At 43.4% G+C, this 22,799-nt stretch overlaps 1 protein-coding gene across 3 annotated transcripts in view; it reads right to left on the bottom strand.

The window, feature by feature from the left end:
* The window catches only part of FRAS1 (Fraser extracellular matrix complex subunit 1), a 404,840-nt gene that overhangs the window by 183,503 nt on the left and 198,538 nt on the right, over positions 1–22,799 (bottom strand). For all 3 annotated transcript variants that reach the window (XM_025887777.2, XM_073891815.1, XM_073891816.1), the window contains exons 15-18: positions 17,965–18,108; positions 13,450–13,590; positions 11,682–11,822; positions 10,016–10,192 (exon numbers count right to left, since the gene is read on the bottom strand). In XM_025887777.2, coding sequence (XP_025743562.1) covers positions 10,016–10,192; positions 11,682–11,822; positions 13,450–13,590; positions 17,965–18,108 — 603 coding nt within the window. The remainder of the gene's footprint in view (positions 1–10,015; positions 10,193–11,681; positions 11,823–13,449; positions 13,591–17,964; positions 18,109–22,799) is intronic.

Genomic DNA, 22,799 nt, shown 5'->3' with positions numbered 1-22,799 from the left:
CACTACCACTTCTTTTTTCTTTTCAATGATATAAAAAGTGGTCCAGCATCCTTATTTTCACATCATATAAAATTCCCTGGCTTTTCAGGTCAAAAACAATTTCTGAGGTAAACTTCTCTTGAATTATGACATAAATATCAAAAATCCTCTAGGAAATACAGTAGGAGTACCGTGAAAAGGGATGAAAACGGAAATGAGTTAAATCCAATAAAGTCAATCTCCCCCTTTCCATCACCCTCCTTTTCCTTCTCTTTCTTTTTTTTTTTCTTTTAATGAGCTGAACCATGTAAGAGGAAAAATCACATCTCTTCCATCTCTGTGATTCCTGCAGTACCTATCATAGTCCCTGTCCCTGGCATGTCATAAGTTCTCAATCAATTAATTTCTGCTGATTGAATGGGTGAGTCGGTAGGTAGGGGAGCCAGTGGGTGGGCAGGTGGATGGGAACACTGGCAACACACTCCTCTAGTTCTCCTATCTCTTTGATCATTTCCTTCTTTTAGCCTTTCTCTGTTTACATCAAGAATAGTGGAGCTTCCCCAAACTGCACCTTCTATCCTTTCTCTTCTCACTCTTGGCAAACTTATCCGTGGCTTTAACGATGACCTCCATGCTGGTGAGTGCCAAATCTATGTGTACAGCTCTGGCCTTTACTCTGAACTCCAACCACATAAATCTAACTGCCTAGGGGACACCTCTACTTGGTATTTCACTAGTATCTCATTCCTCTTTCCAAAACACTACTCATCGTCCACTTCCACATTCAGCCCATATCTACGTAATGCAAACTACGGCATCACATTCCTCCTGTCCAAAATTGCATTTATTATCCTCCCCCAACCCCACATCCTACCCACTACCTCGTCTTCCCTTTGTATTCCCTGCCTCACTTGGTAGTCCCCCTACTCACCAAGACACTCAAGCTGGAAACCTTGGACTCTTACTTTTCTGTCACCACAACCGATCCAAGACATGGTGATTTTTACTCCCTAAATCTCTGCCAAATCTATCCCAACTTAACCGTTCCCATGGCCCCTTAGTGCAGACCTTCAACATCAACTCATGATACAAATTAGTGCAGCAGCTTCCCAACTAGCCCCACTGTTTCTCCCCACTTACCTGCTGCACAGGTAAGGGGTTGATCTTTATAAAATGCAAACTGACCATATTATTCCCCCACTTAAAATCTTTTAACAGTTTTCCAATACCTTCATGACATGCCTCACCCCCATGTCTCCAGTATCATTTCCCACGATTCACCACTTTGAGCTTTATACTGCGGGAATACCAAATACATCAGACTTCTCTAAATACAGCACGCCTTTGCACTTGCTGTTTCCTTGACCTGTAATGCCCTTTCCCACCTTCTGCCCTGGTGAACTGCTATGAACCCTTCAACAGGCTGATGATGTAGTTTTCTCTGTAGATCTTTTCTCATACTCTCTCCCCCAGACAGAGTCAGTCTCCTCTGTGCTCTTTTGGGGATAGAAAGATGAAAAAGATAAGGACCATGCCTTAAGGAAAGCATGCTTAAGGGGGACTGACATCTGAACAAGGAATTAAAAGAACATGATACATGCTGTTGTAGGGGCCAAGGGCAAGCTACTTGAGCCTTGTGCCTACTGCCATTACAATGTTGGGGAGCAAGCATTTTCCTGTCCCTTCAAGGTCCTTCTAGCTGGTCTAAGAATCAACCTGACACAAGACAGATTAACAGGAGAAAATAAAATTTAATACTGTACGTACAGGGAATCCATACAGATGTGGCAATTCCAAAGACAGGCAAAATGAGGTATACATGTCATCCTAAACTAAGGAGATGGGGTTAGGGGTCTGAGATTTCAAAGGGAAGGCATGCAATCTTCAGTACGATGAAAGAGAGTAAATGTTAGGTAAACAAATGTTTGCTGGGCCACTCAGAAACAATGGGACATGCACAGGACTTTGATCAAACAGACCTTGCTAGGTTCCTCCCTGCCTACCATACCCGAATTATATCATGATGTCCTTATCTATGGTGACAGCTCTCTTCCTTCCCTATCTAAATTCTTTTTAGGCAGTGTTGGGAAGGTAAAGAGCTTCTCCTGAATCTTCTGGGATTTATTGCTTTTTAACTCAAAATAGTCTTTATGCCAAAGTAGCCATCTTGGGGCAGCCAGCCCTTGGTCCCTACAACTACATGTATCATGTTCTTTTAATTTCTCGTTCAGATGTCAGTCTCCCTTATTCGAGCATGCTTTCCTTAAGGCATGGCCTTTATCTTTTTCATCTTTCTATCCCCAAAGCTGAGCGCACCCATGCTGTAAAAACAAGAAGGGGAAAGTGAAGAAGACTGAAAATTACCAGAAGGCATACATTTGTACTTATGTCAGCACTCTGGGGACTACATTAAAGAGTGTTGCTTAATATAGATGCCATGTATTTTATTCAATTAATGCAAGGGAATCCCAACTTCATAACTAATAACATACTCTTAAGCTGAGCAGGCAGACTCCTGCCCATTTATTTCTTTAATTAAAACTCTGCCTTAAGGCCTTGGGTGAATCTTAGCAACAACTAAATAGATCAAAATACCCATGATATACTTTTTCTCCTGGTTCACCTAAAGCAAGTTAATTAACTGACCAAAATAATTGGTGCATTTCCTATTTAAAAAGAAAAAAAATGGTGTTCCGGTCCAAGATGGTGACATCGAAGGCTCCTGAATTTACTTCCTCCCACAGACACACCAAATCTACAGCTACACACGGAACAATTCCCTCTGAAAAAAATCCAGAAACTAGTTAACTCGCTGAGGGACTCCTAGGCATAGGCAATGATGAGAAAAAAACCTATATGGAAACAGGTAGGAAAGGCTGGGACACTCTTGACATACCCACCCCCACCCCTAGTTGCCATACAATCAGGAAGAAACTCCCAGCTTTTCCCTTAGGAATGAAGGGTTTAGAGCCAACATGTGATGCCCAACTTTTAAGAGTCCAACCGAGGGACAGACCCCCAAAACTCTAGTTCTGAAAGCCAAAGGAGCTTGCATCCACAAAATCCATAAGGCTATAGCAAATAAAGAACCATTTCTTAATGGGCTCACAAGGACTACTGGTGGTGGGGCGCCTGGGTGGCTCAGTCGTTAAGCATCTGCCTTCAGTTTTATTAGAAATTCTGTAAGTTTGGGGAGTTTGGGTGGTTCAGTCAGTTAAGTATCTGCCTTCGGCTCAGGTCATGATCCCGGGGTCCTGGGATCGAGCCCCGCATCGGGCTCCCTGCTCCGTGGGAAGCCTGCTTCTCCCTCTCCCGCTCCCCACCCTGCTTGTGTTCCGTCTCTCACTGTGTCTCTCTCTGTCAGATAAATAAAAAAAATCTTAAAAAAAAAAAAAAAAAAAAGGACTACTGGTGGTTATCCCTCCCCTCTCCCAGGAGGCAGCAATCAGAAAGGCCCATTCTCCCTGCTTTTCCCTGAAAGACACCTATTTACATATCTTAAAAACTGCTGGCTAAGGGTCAAGTGTCTAATTTAATGTATACACAGAGGCCCACTGCCTGCTTCGTGGACCTGGGAGGTGGACACCGTATTTGTGCTCTCCCTCTGCCCTGTTCCAGGTCACTAGTGTCTTCCTGGAAAGAGCTTATGCACATGTCTGGCACACCCTTGACAGCCTGGCTCTGGTGGTCAGCGAGGTTTGAGTTCACTGGTTCAAGGGGACGGTAGCAAACAAAGAAACAGTTCTCAACCAGCTGGCTGTCACTCCAGGGCTCGGTGCAGAGGGAACAGACAAAAATACCCATCTCCCGGTGTTCCTCTGAAAGATGTGTGTTTGCCTGATGTAGAAGCTGCTACTTGAGGCTCCAGTTTCAATCAGCCTCCACCTTAGGTGCTGAGATCCTCCCCTTTGGGACACTGACAAGTCTTAGCGCACCCTCAACTACTGGGGGCCACTAAGAATAAAGAAAGGAGCACAGACAATCACAAAGGGTTTGAAAAACACTCAACAGCCAGGGCTGGCTGAACAATTAAGAATCAGAGAATAAACTGGTAGTTGCCAGGTAGGAAATGGGTGAAAGTGGTCAAATGGTATAAACTTCCAGATATAAAAGAAGTCCTGGGGATAAAATGTGCAGCATGGTGACTACGGTTAACAATATCGTATATCTGAAAGTTACTGGGACACTCTTGACATACCCACCAGTTGATGGCTAAGTATAAGCGTAACTGAGCAGCTTAAGCACGGAAAGTGTTGGCATTAAAAGTGTCCTTAGATGGTTGTCAAATCCAATCAACCTGACGTCAGTAAAAACATTACCTAAAACAATTAGAATATATCAATTTTTGTTCTCTTCTACTCTTACTCTATTCTATCCTATCCCCTATTTAAATTCCAGACAATAAACACTACCACTTCTTTTTTTCTTTTCAATGATATAAAAAGTGGTCCAGCATCCTTATTTTCACATCATATAAAATTCCCTGGCTTTTCAGGTCAAAAACAATTTTTGAGGTAAACTTCTCTTGAATTATGACGTAAATATCAAAAATCCTCTAGGAAATACAGTAGGAGTACTGAGCAACTATGTCCTGTATTAAAACTTAGGATCCTCAGCTGCTAAATCATTCATTAGTTGGTTCCTTCTAAGCCTTACTTTCTTCATCTGTAAAATGGGAGTAAATGTAAACTTACAGAATTTTTTGAAGATTTTATTTATTTGAGAGAGAGCACGCAGAAGTGGGGGGAGGGGTAGAGGGAGAGGGAGAAGCCGACTCCCCGGGGAGCAGGGAGCCCAACAAGGGGCTCCATCCCAGGACCCTGAGATCATGACCTGAGCCGAAGGCAGACACTTAACTGACTGAACCACCCAAACTCCCCAAACTTACAGAATTTCTAATAAAACTCTTGGTTGTAAGGAATTTATAAACTGTGAAGTCAGATATATATACACGTGTGTGTGTGTGTGTGTGTGTGTGCATAAATAACTAAGAATCTATGCTAAAAGATTAAAAGAGGTTATCTCAAGATTGAAGGGCTACAGGTAGGATTTACAGATAAAATAAAGGCTACCTAGTTAAATTTGAATTTCAGATAAACACTGAATAGCATTTTAGAATATCTCCGGCAGGGGTGCCTGGGAGGCTCAGTTGGTTAAGCATCTGCCTTTGGCTCAGGTTATGATCCCAGGGTCCTGGGATTGAGCCCCTCATTGGGCTCCCCGCTCAGCAAGGAGCCTGTTTCTCCCTCTCCTTTTGCCTGCTGCTCCCCCTGCTTGTGCTCTCTCTCTGTCAAATAAATAAATAAAATGTTAAAAAAGAAAAAAAAGAATATCTCAGGAAATATTTGGGATATACTTACACTAAAAAATTCCTTTTTTTATCCGCTAAATATTTTTCTTTCTTTCTTTAAGATTTTATCTATTTATTTGAGACAGAGAGAATGAGAGAGAGAGCATGAGATGGGGGAGGGTCAGAGGGAGAAGCAGACTCCCTGCCTAGCAGTGAGCCCCATGCGGAACTCAATCCCGGGACTCCAGGACCATGACCCGAGCCGAAGGCAGTCGCCCAACCAACTGAGCCACCCAGGCGCCCTAAATATTTTTATTTCTTAATCCTGTATTTTTATTTGCTAAATCTGGGTAACCTAGTAGTAGGTGTTTTTGTTTCCTAATTTTTCTTATCTGTATTTTTTAAAGTCTCTGTAATATGTATTATGCATGCAATAAGAAGAAATAAAAATAGAGATTTTTGTTAAACTGCTTTAGTTAGAAGTATACCAATGATAAAATGATATATTTGCCCTTTTTTAATTAGAGGCTTTGCTTACTCACCCATGGTCCCTGAACCAGGAGCATCAGCCTTACCTGAAAGCATGTTATAAATGCAGAAACTCAGATCCCACCCCAGATCTATGAAATCTGAATCCACATTTTGACAAGATTCCCAAGAGATTCCTATGAAAAGCTCTGCACTAGAGAAACCTCAACTGAAAGCTAAGGCTTCAAAATAGTTGAATCCTTTATAAGAAAACAACAACAACAACAACAACAACAAACCACCTCAACAACTGTGTAAGGAGAATCTGAAAAGGAGTTGAGCGATCTGATCTGATCCTAGGAACATTCTCAGGAAAGAGGAGAGGCCTCCCAGTGACAAGAGCTCCGGGTCCTTTGTCCTCTCCATCCACCCTGGGCTGCCAGGTACAGCCCCACGGGCTGCACAGTCACTAAATGACTCCAGGAGGAACCTGTCACAGGACTGAGCACAAGAACAGCAGCCTGGAATTGTACAAGATAGCGGCCCCCTACCCAGCTCCACCCTGGAGATTTCAGACAGATTTATGAACTCAGGGAGTCCTGGAAAACTAGTGGGGGGAGGGGAGAGGGATAAAAAAGCAAGGGATAGTTTTTTGATGTTTGGAGGTTTTGAAGGGACTGAATTTGTATTATTTTATCTGAGCAAGGGAGTTGATGGATATTTCCTGGCTTTTGTTTGTTTGTTTGTTTGTTTTGTTAAATAAACTAGACTCTGTCAATGCTGACACAATCCATTAAATAGGTGAGGTGAACTCTGGGTAACATTATTAAAATCCTTCTTTTAGTTAGTACTGAATGTTAATATTGAATAAACTTGCACAGTTTTGGCTGACTACAGAAAATGCCTTCACACTGTCTTTCACAATTAGTAACGGACTGTCTTTTGTACCAGCAGTTCTAGGCACATTTTGTAAACACAGAGGCCATGTGAAAAAAACAAAACAAAACATAACGTCAAAGCTCCACGTTCTGAAGGATACAAGGTCACTTTTGAGAATGAGCCCAAATCACAGGACAAATACAGGCAGGTGCCCATCCCCCTCTCACCAGAGCCCCTCTGCTTTGAAGCCCACCTCAGCCCACCTCTTTCTTCCCATTATCCTGCTGCGGGCTTCATAGCACAGATCCCTAGCCAAGTACACACCATGGGTTTTGTTGCGGCTGTTGTTATTCATTTATTTATGATCTGTTTCTCTCACTAGAATATAAATTCCATGAGGGTAGGAATTTTGTCTCACTCATTCATGAGTGTACCCCCAGTGCCTAGACAATGCCCAGCACCGAGGGAACACTCAAAGACATTTGTAGAAGGAAGGAATAAAAACAGACTGCCCTCCAGCTACTAATAAACAATGTTCTCTTTGGTCACTGTTTGTTAATTTTATGTTTTTTCGTCCTTCAATCATAGACTTGGATGTTAGTCAAATATCTCGAGTATTTTTGTTTCATCTTCCACTAGATAATTCCTGGGTTTGTCATGTAGCTCTGAGTTGAAACTTTTATAACTTCTGACATCACTTCAGACTCTAAGTAAATTGCTTTGTCCTATAATGCATCTGCCTCTCGCTTTCATTAGCTGCAGTAATATTCTAATCACTCTGTACTGCAGTCTCAGAGAGAGGAAGAGGGAGAGTTCCAGAAAACAGTTGTTTTTCTTTTCTTTATAGAAAAGCACTTGAGATCAAATGTGCTGTAAAATAAACCCTCAATGGTATAGCCGCAAAAATACTCCAACCTTTTAAATGTTCTGCAAGGAAGCCAGGGTATTTCTGGGAACATGTGAGAAGGAGAGCCCAGTCTCATAGGGCTCCCCAGCCTGATTGCATTGACAACACCTCGGCAGAATCAAAAATGGAACAGATTGTGGGAAGGCAGAAAGGTTTCCAGAGATATGAGATGAGTGACAGGAAACACATCAATCAACACACTTAATACTCAGATGGGTTGGGAACAATTGGTGGTTGCACTCAGTTTCCCAACGGAATCTTGGGCAACTCAATTAACCTTTTCTGCCACATTCTCATCACTTATAAATTGAGTACAACAAAATCTACATAGCAGAGATTGCACAAGGATTTGGTAATAAACGTGAGTAGATAGCTATATAGTGTGATACCTAATAATATTATGTGAACTAGCATAAAATCATGGGATCACAAGGGACTCCAGGGGTCAATCTAGACCTTTGGCATGGGGACCATGATTAAACCGTTCCACAGGGATTACACTCTAATCCTTTTAAAAAGGTGTCTGTATAAAGGGATTCCCAGAAAACTCCCCTTTGTTGAGGATGCCTCCTTAAATTTAAGATGTTCCAATCCTGCAGTATTAGTACGCTATGCTTTCGCCTTGTCAGTGACCATAACACAGTAACAACTTGGTGTTGAGCATGGATACAAAAATCAGGCTGACTTAGATTCCACTGGATTCTACTCTGTGTTGGATATATGACTTTGAACAAGTTACAGCCTAAACTCCCTGAAGCCTCCATTTCCTCTCAAATAGTTGTCCCACTCACCCCACAAGGTTGGTACCAGACTTTAGTGAAAAACAAGTCATGTACTTCTCCTAGTGTCTGGCTCATGGTGTATACCAAATCAACAGTAACATTATTTTCTGGCTGGATAACCCTGGTCACTCCAATTTTTATTTACAACTTAATTTTACAAACATTCATCATTTTTGTTTCTCTTTTCTGATCCCTCCTCAAATTCCCTATTTTTCATTTTTAATATAGTGTTCAAAATTATAGGGAGAGGCTAACTACACTGAGTAGCCTGGGAAGATTTCTTCTTGATTTCTCCCAGGATCAGAGGGGAAGGCTGTGTGGTGTGTGCCTCGGGAAGGCACCGAGACTCTTAGCAACAAAGATTCCTGTATTTCAGAAGTAGTTGTGGAAACAGAGCCATGAAAGTTTAACGGACCATGGAGAGTTTAGGCAATGCATATATGGGTGGAAACCAGTGTATGTGGAGAATAAAGACCCTTCCCCTAATTTCTAGGCACTTTCTAACAGTGCATCCCAGGGAGCAGGGTGCATCCCTGGGAGCAGGAGATTACCCCTATAATGTTCCTGAACACCTGAGTATTTGGATGGACATTTATAACAATTGAGCATGGGGCTTTACAATTTACCAAGAACTTTCACACTTCTAACCTCCTTTGATCCTGACAAAAAGCCCATGTGAAAGATAATTATCTCTCATCTAATGCTGTGAATGCAAAGGCTCAGAGAGCTTAAGTGTCTGGCCTGGGGTCTCTGTATTCCAAATCTGTATACTTCCTACTATGCCATTTGACTGACTATCAAAATCTTTTAACCTTGAAATCTGTCATTTCCATGTGAGGGTGTATTTAATGTAAAATTGGATACTGTAGGATACAAAATTGAATCTACAGCATGCTTACAGTTATATGGTAAAAATAAAAACTCAAAGCTATGCATAGGAAAAGACTTGGATATATTATAGCAAAATGGTAAAGGCAATTACCCAAGTGGTAGATGGTGGTAGATGGTAGGCAGATTATCTTTCTACTTTTTCTACATTCAGTTTCCTTTAATGAACATACATTCACAATGAAAACTGTAAGTATTGCATTTCTTTTAAAGTAGCTTGAAAGTCAAATAATTCACCCAACAGCAAGGCAACTTCATATAGGAACAGAGAGGGGCCTCCCCAACCTCTCCCCAAATTATCTATATCTCCCCTTTAACTCCTCAGCCACTCATAGATAACCCAGCTATCGAGTCAAATTGTTCAGGATGGCATCAATTTTCTGTGGATGATATGCTAGGCAATGGCAAGAATCACTTCTAAATTTTGACAGAAGTCCAGATTTTGCCCTGGAGGGACCAATTCATATTCACCCAGAGTAGCAAATTAGAAATATTAAATGGAATTCTACAGTGAGCTCTGGGTCTTTCTTAGCTACTCATACTGTCTCTGAAATAATTCCTGTCTGACTTCTTAGAACGTAACTTTGGGGACAGTGGGGTCAATGGAACCAGCTCTCTAAGATCATTTATTATTCACCCAGGGAAGGAGAACATCAGCGGGGGCCACCCCTTTGCATGTCCATCTTCCGCTCCATCCACAAGCCCCCTGGAACAATTCTTACATGAAAACAAAGGTCTTCTGGCTTTGTTCTCACCTCACAGGATCTCTCAAGAGCAAAGCCCAGAAGCTACCTAACATTTCTTCAAACCATGCTTGCTCACCTTCACACAGCCCAGTGTTCTCCAAGTAAAACTGGGCTCTACACTGGGACAGACACTTGCCAGAGGTGATGTTCGCCCCAAACAGCTGCTCAACTTGCAGTCCTTCATCGGGCTTCTTACACTGGGCACAGTGAGAGGGCTCTGGACCCACACAAGTGAGGCAAGAGGAATGACAGGCTGACAAGAACAAAACGCAGAAATCAGTACAAGGGTCATATATATGTTGCAACCAAGGGGAGTCCCTAATTAAATCTAAGCCACTTGGAAGAGTTCACCAGATACATCCTATCAGAAAACTGCTTTCTAGCGTTCTATATATAGCGCAGGGTGATAATATTTGTGAGAGGCCTAGTGAGGGTGATGTTAACTGGTCACATCTCTCGGGTTTTGTGAGGTCTGTCAAGCTGGAGCATGAAAAAACCCCAGCAAACTGGACAATACTGACTTGGTTCTCCAGATACACATTCACTGAAGGATGTTTTAATACCATGGCCTCAGTTTTTATTGAAGATTTTAAGAAGCATCCACACAAAGGCCATTACTATATTTTTCGCAAAGATGGTCATCGCATTATTGTCTACTATGTCATCTATCACCCACTATATAGGCATCCAGGCAACAAAATCCTTCTAGAATTTATGTGAGGAAAGGCTGCTTTCCTAGACAAGGAAGAGCCCCCTTTGAATGAGCAACAGGAATTTGACAATCCATAACAGTTTCTTGTTTTTCTTGGCTACTGGTTGAAATCAGACCCCGACAGAGTACTGGAACTATCTCATGCCCACATTTGATATAATTAACTCTTTACAAGAGCTCTTTGATATAACTAACTTTGATACAATTAACTCTAAAAGAGTTCTTTAAAAGATTTCTAAATTTTCTTTTTCAGAGTATTTATTGCAGCTGCCCTGTTTTAAATTATATACATATATATTTATGACATATATGTATACAAATATGTATGTATATATTTATATAAAAATTATAAAAATACATATTTATTTATAAAATATATACCAGTTTATATATAACATATAAATATATATAATAACAGAGATACAAATATATAAATATGTATATTCTTCTAACTATTCTCAAACTCTTTTCCAAAGTCCCCTACATATAAACACATATAAATTAATTTCACCTAATTGAAGTGTATGCTCCCAATGTTCTAGTTTCAAAAGACAATGATCCCGCCCTCCCAATGAGCCCAAAGCCTTTCTGGCAAACAGCTATCTACGAGTTTCCATTTCCCTCAGCCCAGAGGCACTGCTACTAACTCAGTTTGCTCAGCTATACCGTTAACAAAAAAAGGTTCTTCAGGGAAAAACAAAATGAAGACTACGAAACACATTAACAATGCAAGGAGACCAGGGAAAAGGAGGAAGTAAGAGTTTTGTTTTGTCTTAATGCACGGTAAAGGAAATGACAGTCCTTTCAAGGGGATGGCCAGAAAAATCATGAATTTTGGGGGGGCGTCATCACAAATATTCCAACGTGAGTTTTTTTTTTCGGATTATCCCTTGGCGACGAAAACAAAAGCATGGAATGTATACATAGCCATATAAGATACACTGTAGGGAAAAGTGCACTGAAAAGTAACTTAAATCTTTGTCCTCATGATGGGAAAGTCTCTGAAGATTGACGACGACACCAACGGTACCTTTGCAGACCCCGTGGTCAGGGTAGAAGCCCTCTCCGCAGCTGGACAGGCAGTGGCCTTGGCGCAGAGCCCGGGGCTGGACGCAGGCTGTGCAGTGTGAGGCCGTGGGTCCGGAGCAGCCGGCACATGAATTGTGACAAGCTGAGGAGGACAGTGAGAGGGACACCATGGAACCCAAGTGACCAGGGAGCCTACTTCTCAGCTGGGCTCTTTAGGTATCAGGAAGCCCCTTCTGTGTCGCTCTCAATCCCCTTCAGCTGTCACACCAAATCAGGCGGAAAGATGTTTTAGGAAGTGGTTCTATACCCAAAACTGCCCGCAGTGACCCTTTACCCATCTTTTATCCATGTTCTATTATTTATCAGCTAACCCTGGATGTGGTGTTCCCATTAAGGAGCTTATACACGTTGCTGCATTTAATCCTCATAGCAATTACGAGGTTTTGCCGATGAGAAAACTGAGGTCTTGGGAAGTTAAAAAATTTACCCAAGATCCTAGAGCTAATGAGTAGCAGTGCTGGGATTTAGCCCTAGGTCTGTCTGAACCTAAAACCCCCTACCTGAATAGGGAAGAGTGAAAAGTTTCTATGTCTGCATTCTGGAAGCACTGGAATTTGGGCTGGCTTATCCACTAATTGATCTATGCCCTCAGCCAAGTCAGGGTTTCTCCAGGCCTAGGCTCCATGGCAAATGCACTGTGAGGCTGGACTAAATGATCACTTAAGATACTTCTAGGTCTGACATCATAGGACTGTAAGGAAGAATTATATTAAACAATCTTTACATATGACAATGTCAGGCATGCATCTCTGCTGCTTTCGTCCTGGGTGGTAACAGTGGGACATCTCTGACTCTGATTTACAAATGGTACCGTGGCCTGTCCTAAGGGACGGGACTGAGATACTGGAAGACTCCAGAAAACAACGGGCAGGAGCTGGGAGAAGGGTGTGGAAGCAGGACGAGCCTCTCGGGGGCAGGCTGTTGCGGCCGAGGGATAAACACTGGGCGAGTAAAGGGGTTGGCAGACAAGAAGGAGGCTGCTGAGACCAGGCTGTGGGACAGATCGAAACATTCTGCCACAAAACCACATTACAGGTACAAGTGACAATACGTATGTTTATTTTGGAGGAGAGGGGCAATCAATCAAGGGGCAATCCCAGGCAGCAGTAAGTTCCCCGAGTCGTCTCGAAGGAAAGACACAAGTCAAACCTATGTAAGTAGAAGCTTACAAAGTCTCAAATAGGAATGTTTCGTGGTTAAAGTTATATAAATCTGAAAGAAACAATACATAAATAGCACATAAGACCAAATTTTCAAAACACACAGACTTAGGCCTTACAAGCTGCCAAACTTGGTTTATTCTATATTTTATTTTTGTGATGTGTTGTAGTTGCTGATATATGGGCTTGTGCCATCTAAGGAATGACTCTGTCATACCTACAACCTAAGTTAGTGACGGTTTATTAGTACACAAGGACTATATGAAGATCTTAAAGATGTTCTTCGCACTGAAAAGGACCAAATGAACCCTAATGATGATTGATATGCCTAAGTCTTTTACTTAATCACTCAAGTCCCACAGCATCCACCCACTCCCATACCAAATACACACAGGTTCTAGAATGAAAAAGCTATTCCTTTTAATTTGACATCTTCTCATCATACACACTAATTCTTAAGTGAGCAGCATATAGCACCAAGTATTGTCAAATATGTCAAATGCATTTTGATGATGACGATGATGACAACAAGGATTACCCACGTCTTACCTCTGCATCTGCCAGTGGCCTCAACATAGTACCCATCGGGGCATTCAGCAATGCATTTCCCATCATGCAACACTGTCTTCTCAGCACAGGTAAGACACCTGGGACTATTGGGACCACAGCTCTTACAGGATTGGTCACAAGCTAAGGGGGAGGAAACCCACCAGAGAAAGTCAATAATGAGCAAAAGAAGCAGAGAAGTCTACTCTTTACAATGTCCACAGTTGGTATCAACACGGTAATCACGTTGTCTGGCTGCTCAGCTGAGGTCTGTTTCCTGGATTCCAACATTTCAAAGTACTCTGTACTTTCTGTTTTCACAGTTGAAGGAGAACCAGATGATTACTCATTGAACCAAGCATAACAAATACTCTGAGGCACACCCACCAGCATAATCAATATAATATAGGATTTGAAGTCAAAATGGGCTCGGGGGTAGAGATGCCAGTCCAATAGGCGTTGAAGATATTCTCAAACTCATTAATAATCAGAAAAATGCAAATAAAATGGGCTGTCCCAGTATACCTATTAACCAGAAAAAAAAAAAAAATCTGAAGCTTGATAATGCCAAATGGTGGCAAGGAGGTGGAGATGAGAGAAGCTTCACACTTGAGAGTATGGATGCTGGTGAGCTACCTGGCACTACTTAGCCAAATAAAGAATATGGAAAGTTAAGAAACCAACAATTCTGCTCCCAGATTACCCATCCCAGGGAAGCTTCTGCACAGGTTCACAAAGGGACGTGTTTAAAGCTGTTCACTGGTGCTCTCTAGAGACAGCACAGGGATGGAGGGAAGTGGGGAGTCTGTCATGAACAGTGGAAGGGTGAGCTCTGGGAGATGCAGCCCAGGGAGTACTATGCAGCAGTGAGAAGCAAAGAGCCAGATGACAGAGAAACACAGGTGATTCAAACCACAATGCTGAATGAAAAAAGAACAACGTGAACTCTGTAACACATCATTTAAGAAAAAAAAAGGTATGTACACTCAAAAGAATACCCATTTTACATAAGCCCCAAAAACAAAAAGATAAAAAAAAGTTCAAGCAGGGGCGCCTGGGTGGTTCAGTTGGTTGAGTGTCTGACTCTTGGTTTCGGCTCAGGTCATGATCTCGGCATGGTGAGCTGGAGCTCTGTTGTCACTCTCCATGCTCAGCACAGAGTCTGCTTAAGAGTCTTTCTCCCTCTTCCTCTGCCCCTCCCCCGCTCGCACACACGGGCGCATGCACTCTGTAAATAAATAAAGTCTTAAAAAAATTGAAACAGCTGCCTTGGTGAGGAAGGGAAATGAATATAAAAGGAAGGAAAGAGAAGAAAAAAGGAGAGGAGGAAGGAAGAGAGGGAATGGCCAACAGAAACCTCGGAACTTATTTTGATTTATTATGTTAGCCAGAGTCAGAAAAGCCCTTCATAGTAGCACAAGTACTTAAGGGACTAAAGAATGAGGAGGTTTTTGTCCTTTGAATTTCCCCACCCTTTATATCTAACATTTGTAAAACTCAAAGCATGAACCACCAATGAACTTGGTTGCTGTAAATTCTTTCAGCCAGGGCATACCACCGTGTATGACAGGTTGTGCTGGATTTTTCTCAGCACTTGACTTTGAGATTTCTGGAGATACAGGCCTCCCAGTTATAAATGATTAAACCAACACCAGCCAGTCTTTATCTTGAGTAGCACTAAACTGAACTGGAAATAAGTCGGCATTATCAGCATCAGACGTTTTAATTAACATTCTGATACCAATCAGTGACTTGGTTCACTGATGTTTTAGGAAATATTTATATGAACACTTCTGCAGGCATCTGATACAAACTTAGAGAGCTCTAAGAATTTTATGCGAAGTGTAAACTCCCATCTTTATCCAAAGGTCTGCGGGTCGATGTCAATGGTATCACAAAGTCTTGCATCATGCTAAGCACGCGGCAGGCGATCGGCAATTACTCCCTGATCAACTGATTCCTTGGCTGACTTTCAGCAATGGCCCATCCTCCTATCTGGAAGATTTTTTTTTTCCTGATGCTTTGTTTCAAAATGTATACAGATAGCATTTCAGATGTATACTCTCTCCCTAAGCCACCTGTTCAGTGGTCTTTTTTAATTCTTCCAGTCAGCAAGGAGCTCTGGCTTTCTTCATCCAACCTCTCAGCCCAAGTAGATTTCCACCCCTCACTGCCTCAGGGCTCACACTAATCCCTCATTTTTTTTTTTTTTTAAATCCCTCCTTTTAAATACCCGCTTCCCCAGGAGAAGTTGCTTTCTCAATTCAGATATACCATCTTGGTAGCAGGCCAGTGTCACTGCCCTTCCTCAGGCACAGTAGCCAGGCTCCTTGGGGACTTACAGGCTAAATGCCTTTGGATTTGTGCAAACTTGACATCTGCTGACCTTTAGAGAATGCATCTGGCTCAATTGAGCGGGAAAGTGATGCTGGCAGAAAAAGATTAAAATACCGCAGAGCCTGGCCTTTCTTTCCTGTTCTCTCCTGACTCCACAAAAAGCCACCTGTGACTCGTCCACATCAAGTGAGATTTTTCACACCAGTGATGCTGATGGATCTCTGCACAGCTTTAAGCAAGCAGCTGCCAGGGGCTATCTCTCTTCCCCAAGACAAGTGGATTTGTCAAGTCCCAAAGATCATCTCATATTTGCTGTTGCCCTGCTCAGTAAACAAAACGAGGACAGTAACTGAAGAAAGTTTTTTGGGCTGCACGTTTCTTTGATTTAGTGGACTTTGTTATTAAAAAAAAAAAAAAAAAGTCATCATAGCCTTTCTATAGGTATGACCATCACAGGAAACTCAATTCAGACCTTTCATTCACTGCCAGGCGCCTACCTGTGGACTTGGCAATGTCCACGGGGCAGCGGCTGATCTGAAGACTGACAGGAAGACGGGGGAAAGGGCGAGAAGAGCATCGAGGGAGGTGAGAAGGAGAAGGGAGGGAGAAATAGCAGAGGTGCAGAGAGAGGCGTCTCTTTATAGCTAGCAGAGCAGTCAGGAGGCAGGTAAGATCTAAAGCCAGAAGACCGAGGCTTGAATCCCAACTCGGCCCCATATTAGCTACGTGACCTTAAGCAAGTTTCTTAACCTCTCTGTCTCATCTGGAAAGTGAGGATGATACTAGTAACCACCTCCTGCAATCGTCGTGAGGAACAGACAGCAAACACAGCACTTGGGCCAAATGGCTGCCTGTATCACCTCCATCCTCCCAACAGCCTTCTGAGCCAGTGTGTGTCAGTTTCCCACTGCGGCTGGGCCAGACGTCCACAAACTCAGTGACTTAACGCAACACAAATTTGTTATCTTAACAGTTTTAGAGGTCAGAAGTCCTGAAGTCAAGGTGTCAGTGGGATTGCATTCCTTCTGGAAGCCCTAGGGGCAGATCCATTTCCGTGTCTCTTCCCCAGTCCTAGCGGCTGCCTGCATGCACCCTGCCCCTTCTTGGCATCACCCTGACTCCCGCTTCTGTCTCCGATCTCCTTTTCAGACTCCTACCGTCCCTCCTAGAAGGACCCTTGTGGTTACACTGGCCCACCCGGATAAGCCAGGATAGTCTCCCCCGTCTCAGGATCCTTGACTTGAATCACCCCTCCAGAGGCCCTTCTGCCATCTAAGGAGGCATAGTCACAAGCGCTGGCTATCAGGATGCAGACATCTTCGAGGGGCCACTATTCTGTCTTCCACGGTGGCGACGGTTACCCCCGTTCTACAAAAGGGAAACTGTCACACAGACAGAGTATATGACTTGCCCAAGGTCATGCCGTCCCCCCTATACTTTCCTGCCTCAGTGGGTTAATGTTTATAAAGCACTTGGAAGGAAGCACTAAGCTGGGTTAACTCTTACCTCCATGCCGTGGGCATGAAAGACAGAATACTCGGTAACAGCTTCAGCTTTACGTCAGTGATGCCAACACAAGGGTAGGTCTGCTTTGGCTGCTCTGGGAGCGTCTTTGTCTCCATGAATATTTGGATGCAGTCTGGCACCGATGTGGGATTGGGAATTTGGAGGAAGGAAGCCCTGCTCCTCTCCCCACAGCTGTGAGTCTGGAGCAAGCAGCCTGAGCCTGGCAGGATGAGGAGAGCACGAACACCCTAACCTAACACGCTGTTGTGAAGTGGGGGTGTCAAAGGCGATCCTACCAGTTGACAAAAAGGGTTTGTAAACTACTAAAACACTGTCGATGTTAGCAGCCATTTGCATATATTTTTTAAAGATTTTATTTGTTTATTTGAGAGAGACTGAGTGAGAGAGCACAAGCCAGGAGGAGAGGGAGAGGGAGAAGCAGATTCCCCGCTGAACAGGGACCCCTCCCCCACCCCACCGACACAGGACTGGATCTCAGGAACCCCAGGACCCGGAGATCATGACCTGAGCCAAAGGCAGAGGCTTAACCGACTGAGCCCCTCAGGCGACCCAACACTTGCATATTCGTTGACTAAAAGAAATGTTATGATTTTAATAAAACAAAGGAGGCTGGAAGAAAGCAAGCTGCTCTGGCACGCAGAGCCGGGCACTTACCGCGGCAGATCCCCTGCTTGTTGTAGAACCCGAGGCCACAGCTGCTCTCGCAGCCGCCCTCCCTCAGCACTTGGAGGGGGTCTCTGCAGGCCACACAGTGCCTCTCCGTCGGACCCCAGCAGGAAGCACAGGACCCGTGGCAGACTGCAGGCAAACGGCAAAATCAGTGGACAATCTATAGCAGAAGGGATGGGTTGCAATTTTTCTTTCAGAGGTTTAAGAATTCATAAGGAGGATGCTGGAGCCTTCATTCCTAAATCACAATGCACATATGTATACCACAGGAGAAAAAAACACCCTCCACCAAAAATAACTATTTCTGTTGGCCAGAAGTACAACTCAGTAAATTACTGCTCAGAGACTTGGAACAGGAAATCAGAGGCTTTGAGTAATGGGAATCACAGGGAAGGGAACCACAGTTTTCTAGACAAAGATGGTCTGTCTTATGCGGTCAGATGGCCCTCCATCACCTTGCCACCTTGTCTTTCATAACCGTACAATGAGGTGTTGACAGGATCACCGCTCCCGCATCCAACACCACGAAGAATCAGCAAGGAGGGGCGCCGTGTACTCGCCTCCTTGCTTAAGACTTTGAAAGACCTGCTACTGCTGGATTTCTACTGCTCTCTCCCTGCTTTCCAGCCTGTCTTCTCTCTATCCCACCCCCACCCCTCCTTCTGTCCTCCCTCATGACTCTTCTAGTCCCCCTGCCCTGCCCCACCACTAGCTTCTGCTCTCAAAATGCGTCTTGAGTACCTTTCTCTTACAACTTAATGTGCCAACCATACATTGTTCCTAAACCAGAGCTGTCCCTTTAACACTCAAAAACATCCTCCTCTTCCAGCATTTGATTTTTACTCCTCATGGCTTGCTTTTCACCTTAGCATGTCTGCAAAGAGAAGCCTATTCTGAGTGATTGCTGATATTAAAAGTTGGTTAACTGTCTGTATGGCTGGCTAACCCCAACCTATGCTTCTGTCAATGCATCCTAATTTTCAAAATGTTTGCTTCACCATGGAGCACAGCCTGTTCTGCAGAGGTATTCATTCTGCCCAAAATTGGTGGGGAAAATGCCTTTGCTGATCAGAAGAGACTTGGGAACTAAATACCTAAGTAATTTAATTATGTATCCCTTTAGAATCAGAAAAGGGTGCCTTCACTGCGAATCCTAAGATCCAATCCTCTCCTCTCAGCTCGAAACCGCGCAGGAAAGCCTTTAATTTCAGACAACTTTCCTCCCCCAACAAATGTAGAGATAATTACAGATTCTCTTAAATGCTGTGGGGCACCTGGCTGGCTCAGTGGGTTAAGTGTCTGACTCTTGAGTTCAGCTCAGGTCATGATCTCAGGGTTGTGAGATCGAGCCTCGTGTCGGGCCTGGCACTCGGCCTGGAGCCCGCTTAAGATTCTCTCTCTCTCTCTCTCTCTCTCTCCTCCTCTGATCCTCCCCGCCCCCTGTCTTAAAAAATGTTAGGAAGGGCTCTTTGATAAAGAATAACAGTGGTGGGGGGCGGAAGGAACCAACTTTAGGTAGATCTAAAGGATGAGGAGTTGCCAGCCCTAGAGAGAGCCAGAGAACAGCACCAACAAAGTCCTTGGGAAGGAAAGGAGCTCAGGGGTTCAAGGAACTGATGGCTGCCCCTATGGCTAAAGCTAGCAGACACAGGGGGACCAGCAGGGCACAGAGGGGCACAGTGAGGAATGGTGGGACACAGTGCCCTGATTCATGGCTGGAGGGACAGGCAGAGGCCCAATCAAACTTGACCTTGGAGATCTTGGAAAGAAATTAGGATTTTACACTAAGTTTAATGTGAAGTTTCAAGCGGGGTTGAGGGAGATCAACACAAGCCCTGATTTTCAAAGCTCGCTCTGGCTGCCGTGTAGGGAGGGTTTAAGGACTTGCATGTAGGCAGACAGACCAGCATGGAGTCCACTGCTCTGGTCCAGGCAAGAGATGACAATAGCAGATGAAAAACAGAGATGGAAGAAAGTTTACTTATTTATGAGCTGGTTCCCTTGCTAGACCGTAAGCTTCATAAGGGCAGAGGCCATTTCCATTTAGTTAATCCTGTGCTGAGTACGCTGCTTGGTACTCTACACTTGGTACTTCATTTATATTTAACACCTTATTTATATTTTATAAGTGTTACATAAGAACACTGTTAATATTAGGATAAGCTACCCAAAGTACATTATAAAGATGTGGATAAAAGATCCGAGTAGCAAATTCCACCCTGAACATCCACGAAATCTGTCATTCATTCTTATTCAACTACCCTTCAATTACTGACTATAGGCATCAACTGAAGTGTCTATACCTGCTTGTGCCTCTGCCTTACTGACTCAGGAGTTGATTCAAAGCCATTACCTAAACAAACAAACAAACAAAAAAACAAACAAAAAACCCAATTTCATTCGTAAGAAGGTATGCCAGGCTAATCTTTCCATGTACAACAGAAGCATCTACCACATGCAGGGTGCTGTGGCTAGCCTACGGGGCCTTCCCAGCCAGCCACAGGTCAGAAGTCAGCGAGAGGAAACATTTAAACCACCCCATCACTTGAGCTCATTGGTAGCATTGCACAAACTGCACCAGGGAGCAAGTACTTGAGAGGATGATGGGAAGTAAGACCAAAAAGACAATAGGGGCCAGATCACAAATATCATGGAAGGCCAGGTAAGGATCTTGGACTTCATCTGTAAGAGTTTTAATCAGTTTTGTTTCTTTTTTTTTTTTAAGATTTTATTTATTTATTTGAGAGAGAATGAGAGATAGAGAGCACGAGAGGGAAGAGGGTCAGAGGGAGAAGCAGACTCCCCGCTGAGCAGGGAGCCCAATGTGGGACTCGATCCTGGGACTCCAGGATCATGACCTGAGCCGAAGGCAGTCGCTTAACCAACTGAGCCACCCAGGCGCCCAATCAGTTTTGTTTCTTAGAGAGCTTACTCTGCAGTGGGGAGAGGAGAGGGTAATTAACTCAAGACATTCTTAAGGGATGAAATCATCTTTTGTCAAGGGACCACAGAGGAGATGAGAAACTAAAGCACGACCCCCTAGTTCTCTTCGGGGATTTGTTGGTAGGGGTGCAGACATTCAGCTGCACTGGCTTTTAAAATAGTAAAAATACTTCCAACCTGGTTGGCAAATGGCTGTCATCCTGGTTCCTCCCTGATGATTCTGGTTTCATCCCTGGGAAGCCTGCAAGACACTGTGTTCCAGCAACTGAAAGGTCTGGCACAGGAGAGGGTCTCAGGTCCCCCCCACCCCCACCTTCAGACCAATCTGGTCTGTGCCATATGGCTTGTTAAATATTTTTTTTAACATTATCCCTAGTGTTGCCAATCAGAACAGGGCCAAAGGATGAGCAGGATTCTAGAGGCTACAGGCTTAGGGATGGCACTCAGGCCTGTCACAAACTGAGCTGTACCTAACATTTCAGCCCTGCCTTCTGCTACCTCCCTCGAGCAGGCCAGTTCTATGCAGCAGGGTGCCCTAAGCATGCCATATACGGGTTCGTGGGTTCCAGATGCCCCACACAGGATTTGCCCAGTTGGCAATGCCTCCAGCTCCTTTGACAGCCCCTGTAATCCTGGTTACACTTGAGAGGCTTAAGTTGTCACTACTTCTGGGAAGCTTTGCTGAACTTGTCCAAACAGTCCCTTCTTCCTCTGTGTTCCTGGCAGCACGTTGTACCTCCTCTCTTATACCATTTATCCTATGTTCTATTCATTTGGTTACAAATCAATCCCTTTCAACAGAATGTAGTATCCTCCAGAACAAGGGCCACATTTGAATCATCTCAAACCCCCAGTGTCCAGACTGATAACTGGTACAAAGTCAGCATTCATTAAATGTATGTTAAATGAATACACAGCAGATTTTTTTTTACCAGTTATGACAGAGTCATCCTATCAGTTACCTTCTACATGAAAACAACTAACCATGAGGTCATAGTCTGAACATGTGATAACTTAAGCTAGATAAACTTGAGGCTGTAAACCTACCTAATAAATGCTGGAATCCAGATCTCCTTATGACGACAAGTACTTATGCTACATCTATATAGAGTACCAAATGTGAGGCCACCTTCTCTGTTTCCATAGGAAACAAAAGGCATGTTCAAATCGTCAAGCAAGTCAGCAGAAGGGATTTTTATTTCTTCAATATGGGACTATGCTGAACCGTCATTTCTTTTTCTTTTCTTTTTTTTTTTTTGAGCTGTCACATTTCTTATAATGACATACTCCTACTGTGTTTTGCAATTGATTTCTAATTTCTAACACTGAACATATGCTGCTGCAGATAATCTCTTCTTCCAGGCTTATTTTACATGTGGCTTTCATTACACTTGGGCTATTATGGAAAATAGAAGGTCACTCCCTGACTTTTCACCATAATTTCTCTTAGTGATACATTTCAGATCACCCAGGGGTTTGAACTGTATATTGTGAAAACGTGGCAATAAATTTAAAAAGAGGGCTAATGAGAGAAAACCATCTTCTTATCTGACATGCAGTAGATAATTTATTTAGGAAAGCCCCTGACTTTTCTAGAGCATAGCAAGACATGTGCTGGCTTGCTGAGCAATTCATTTCAAAATGAAAAGGAACGAATTACCTTTCTTTTGGCAACTCTTTATTGAAACCAGACTCTAAAAATAAAAAAACTTATTTTTGTTATTTGATAATTTTGAGATAGAAGATTGCTGTAAAAAAATTTTCAACCTGTGCTTCTCTAAGCATACAATGCAGTCCCTTTCCAGGGAAGTGTTAAAAGCACTTCCTTTGGGCCACCTCTCATTTTCCAGGAAGCCTTCCCAGACGCCAGTGGGCTC

Source organism: Callorhinus ursinus, unplaced genomic scaffold, assembly GCF_003265705.2.
Source record: "Callorhinus ursinus isolate GAN/ISIS: 27379988/994484 unplaced genomic scaffold, GSC_fseal_2.0 scaffold4, whole genome shotgun sequence".
NCBI lineage: Eukaryota > Metazoa > Chordata > Mammalia > Carnivora > Otariidae > Callorhinus > Callorhinus ursinus.
Note: the sequence above shows the minus strand (reverse complement) of the source record. Positions and strands in the feature narration are given on the sequence as shown.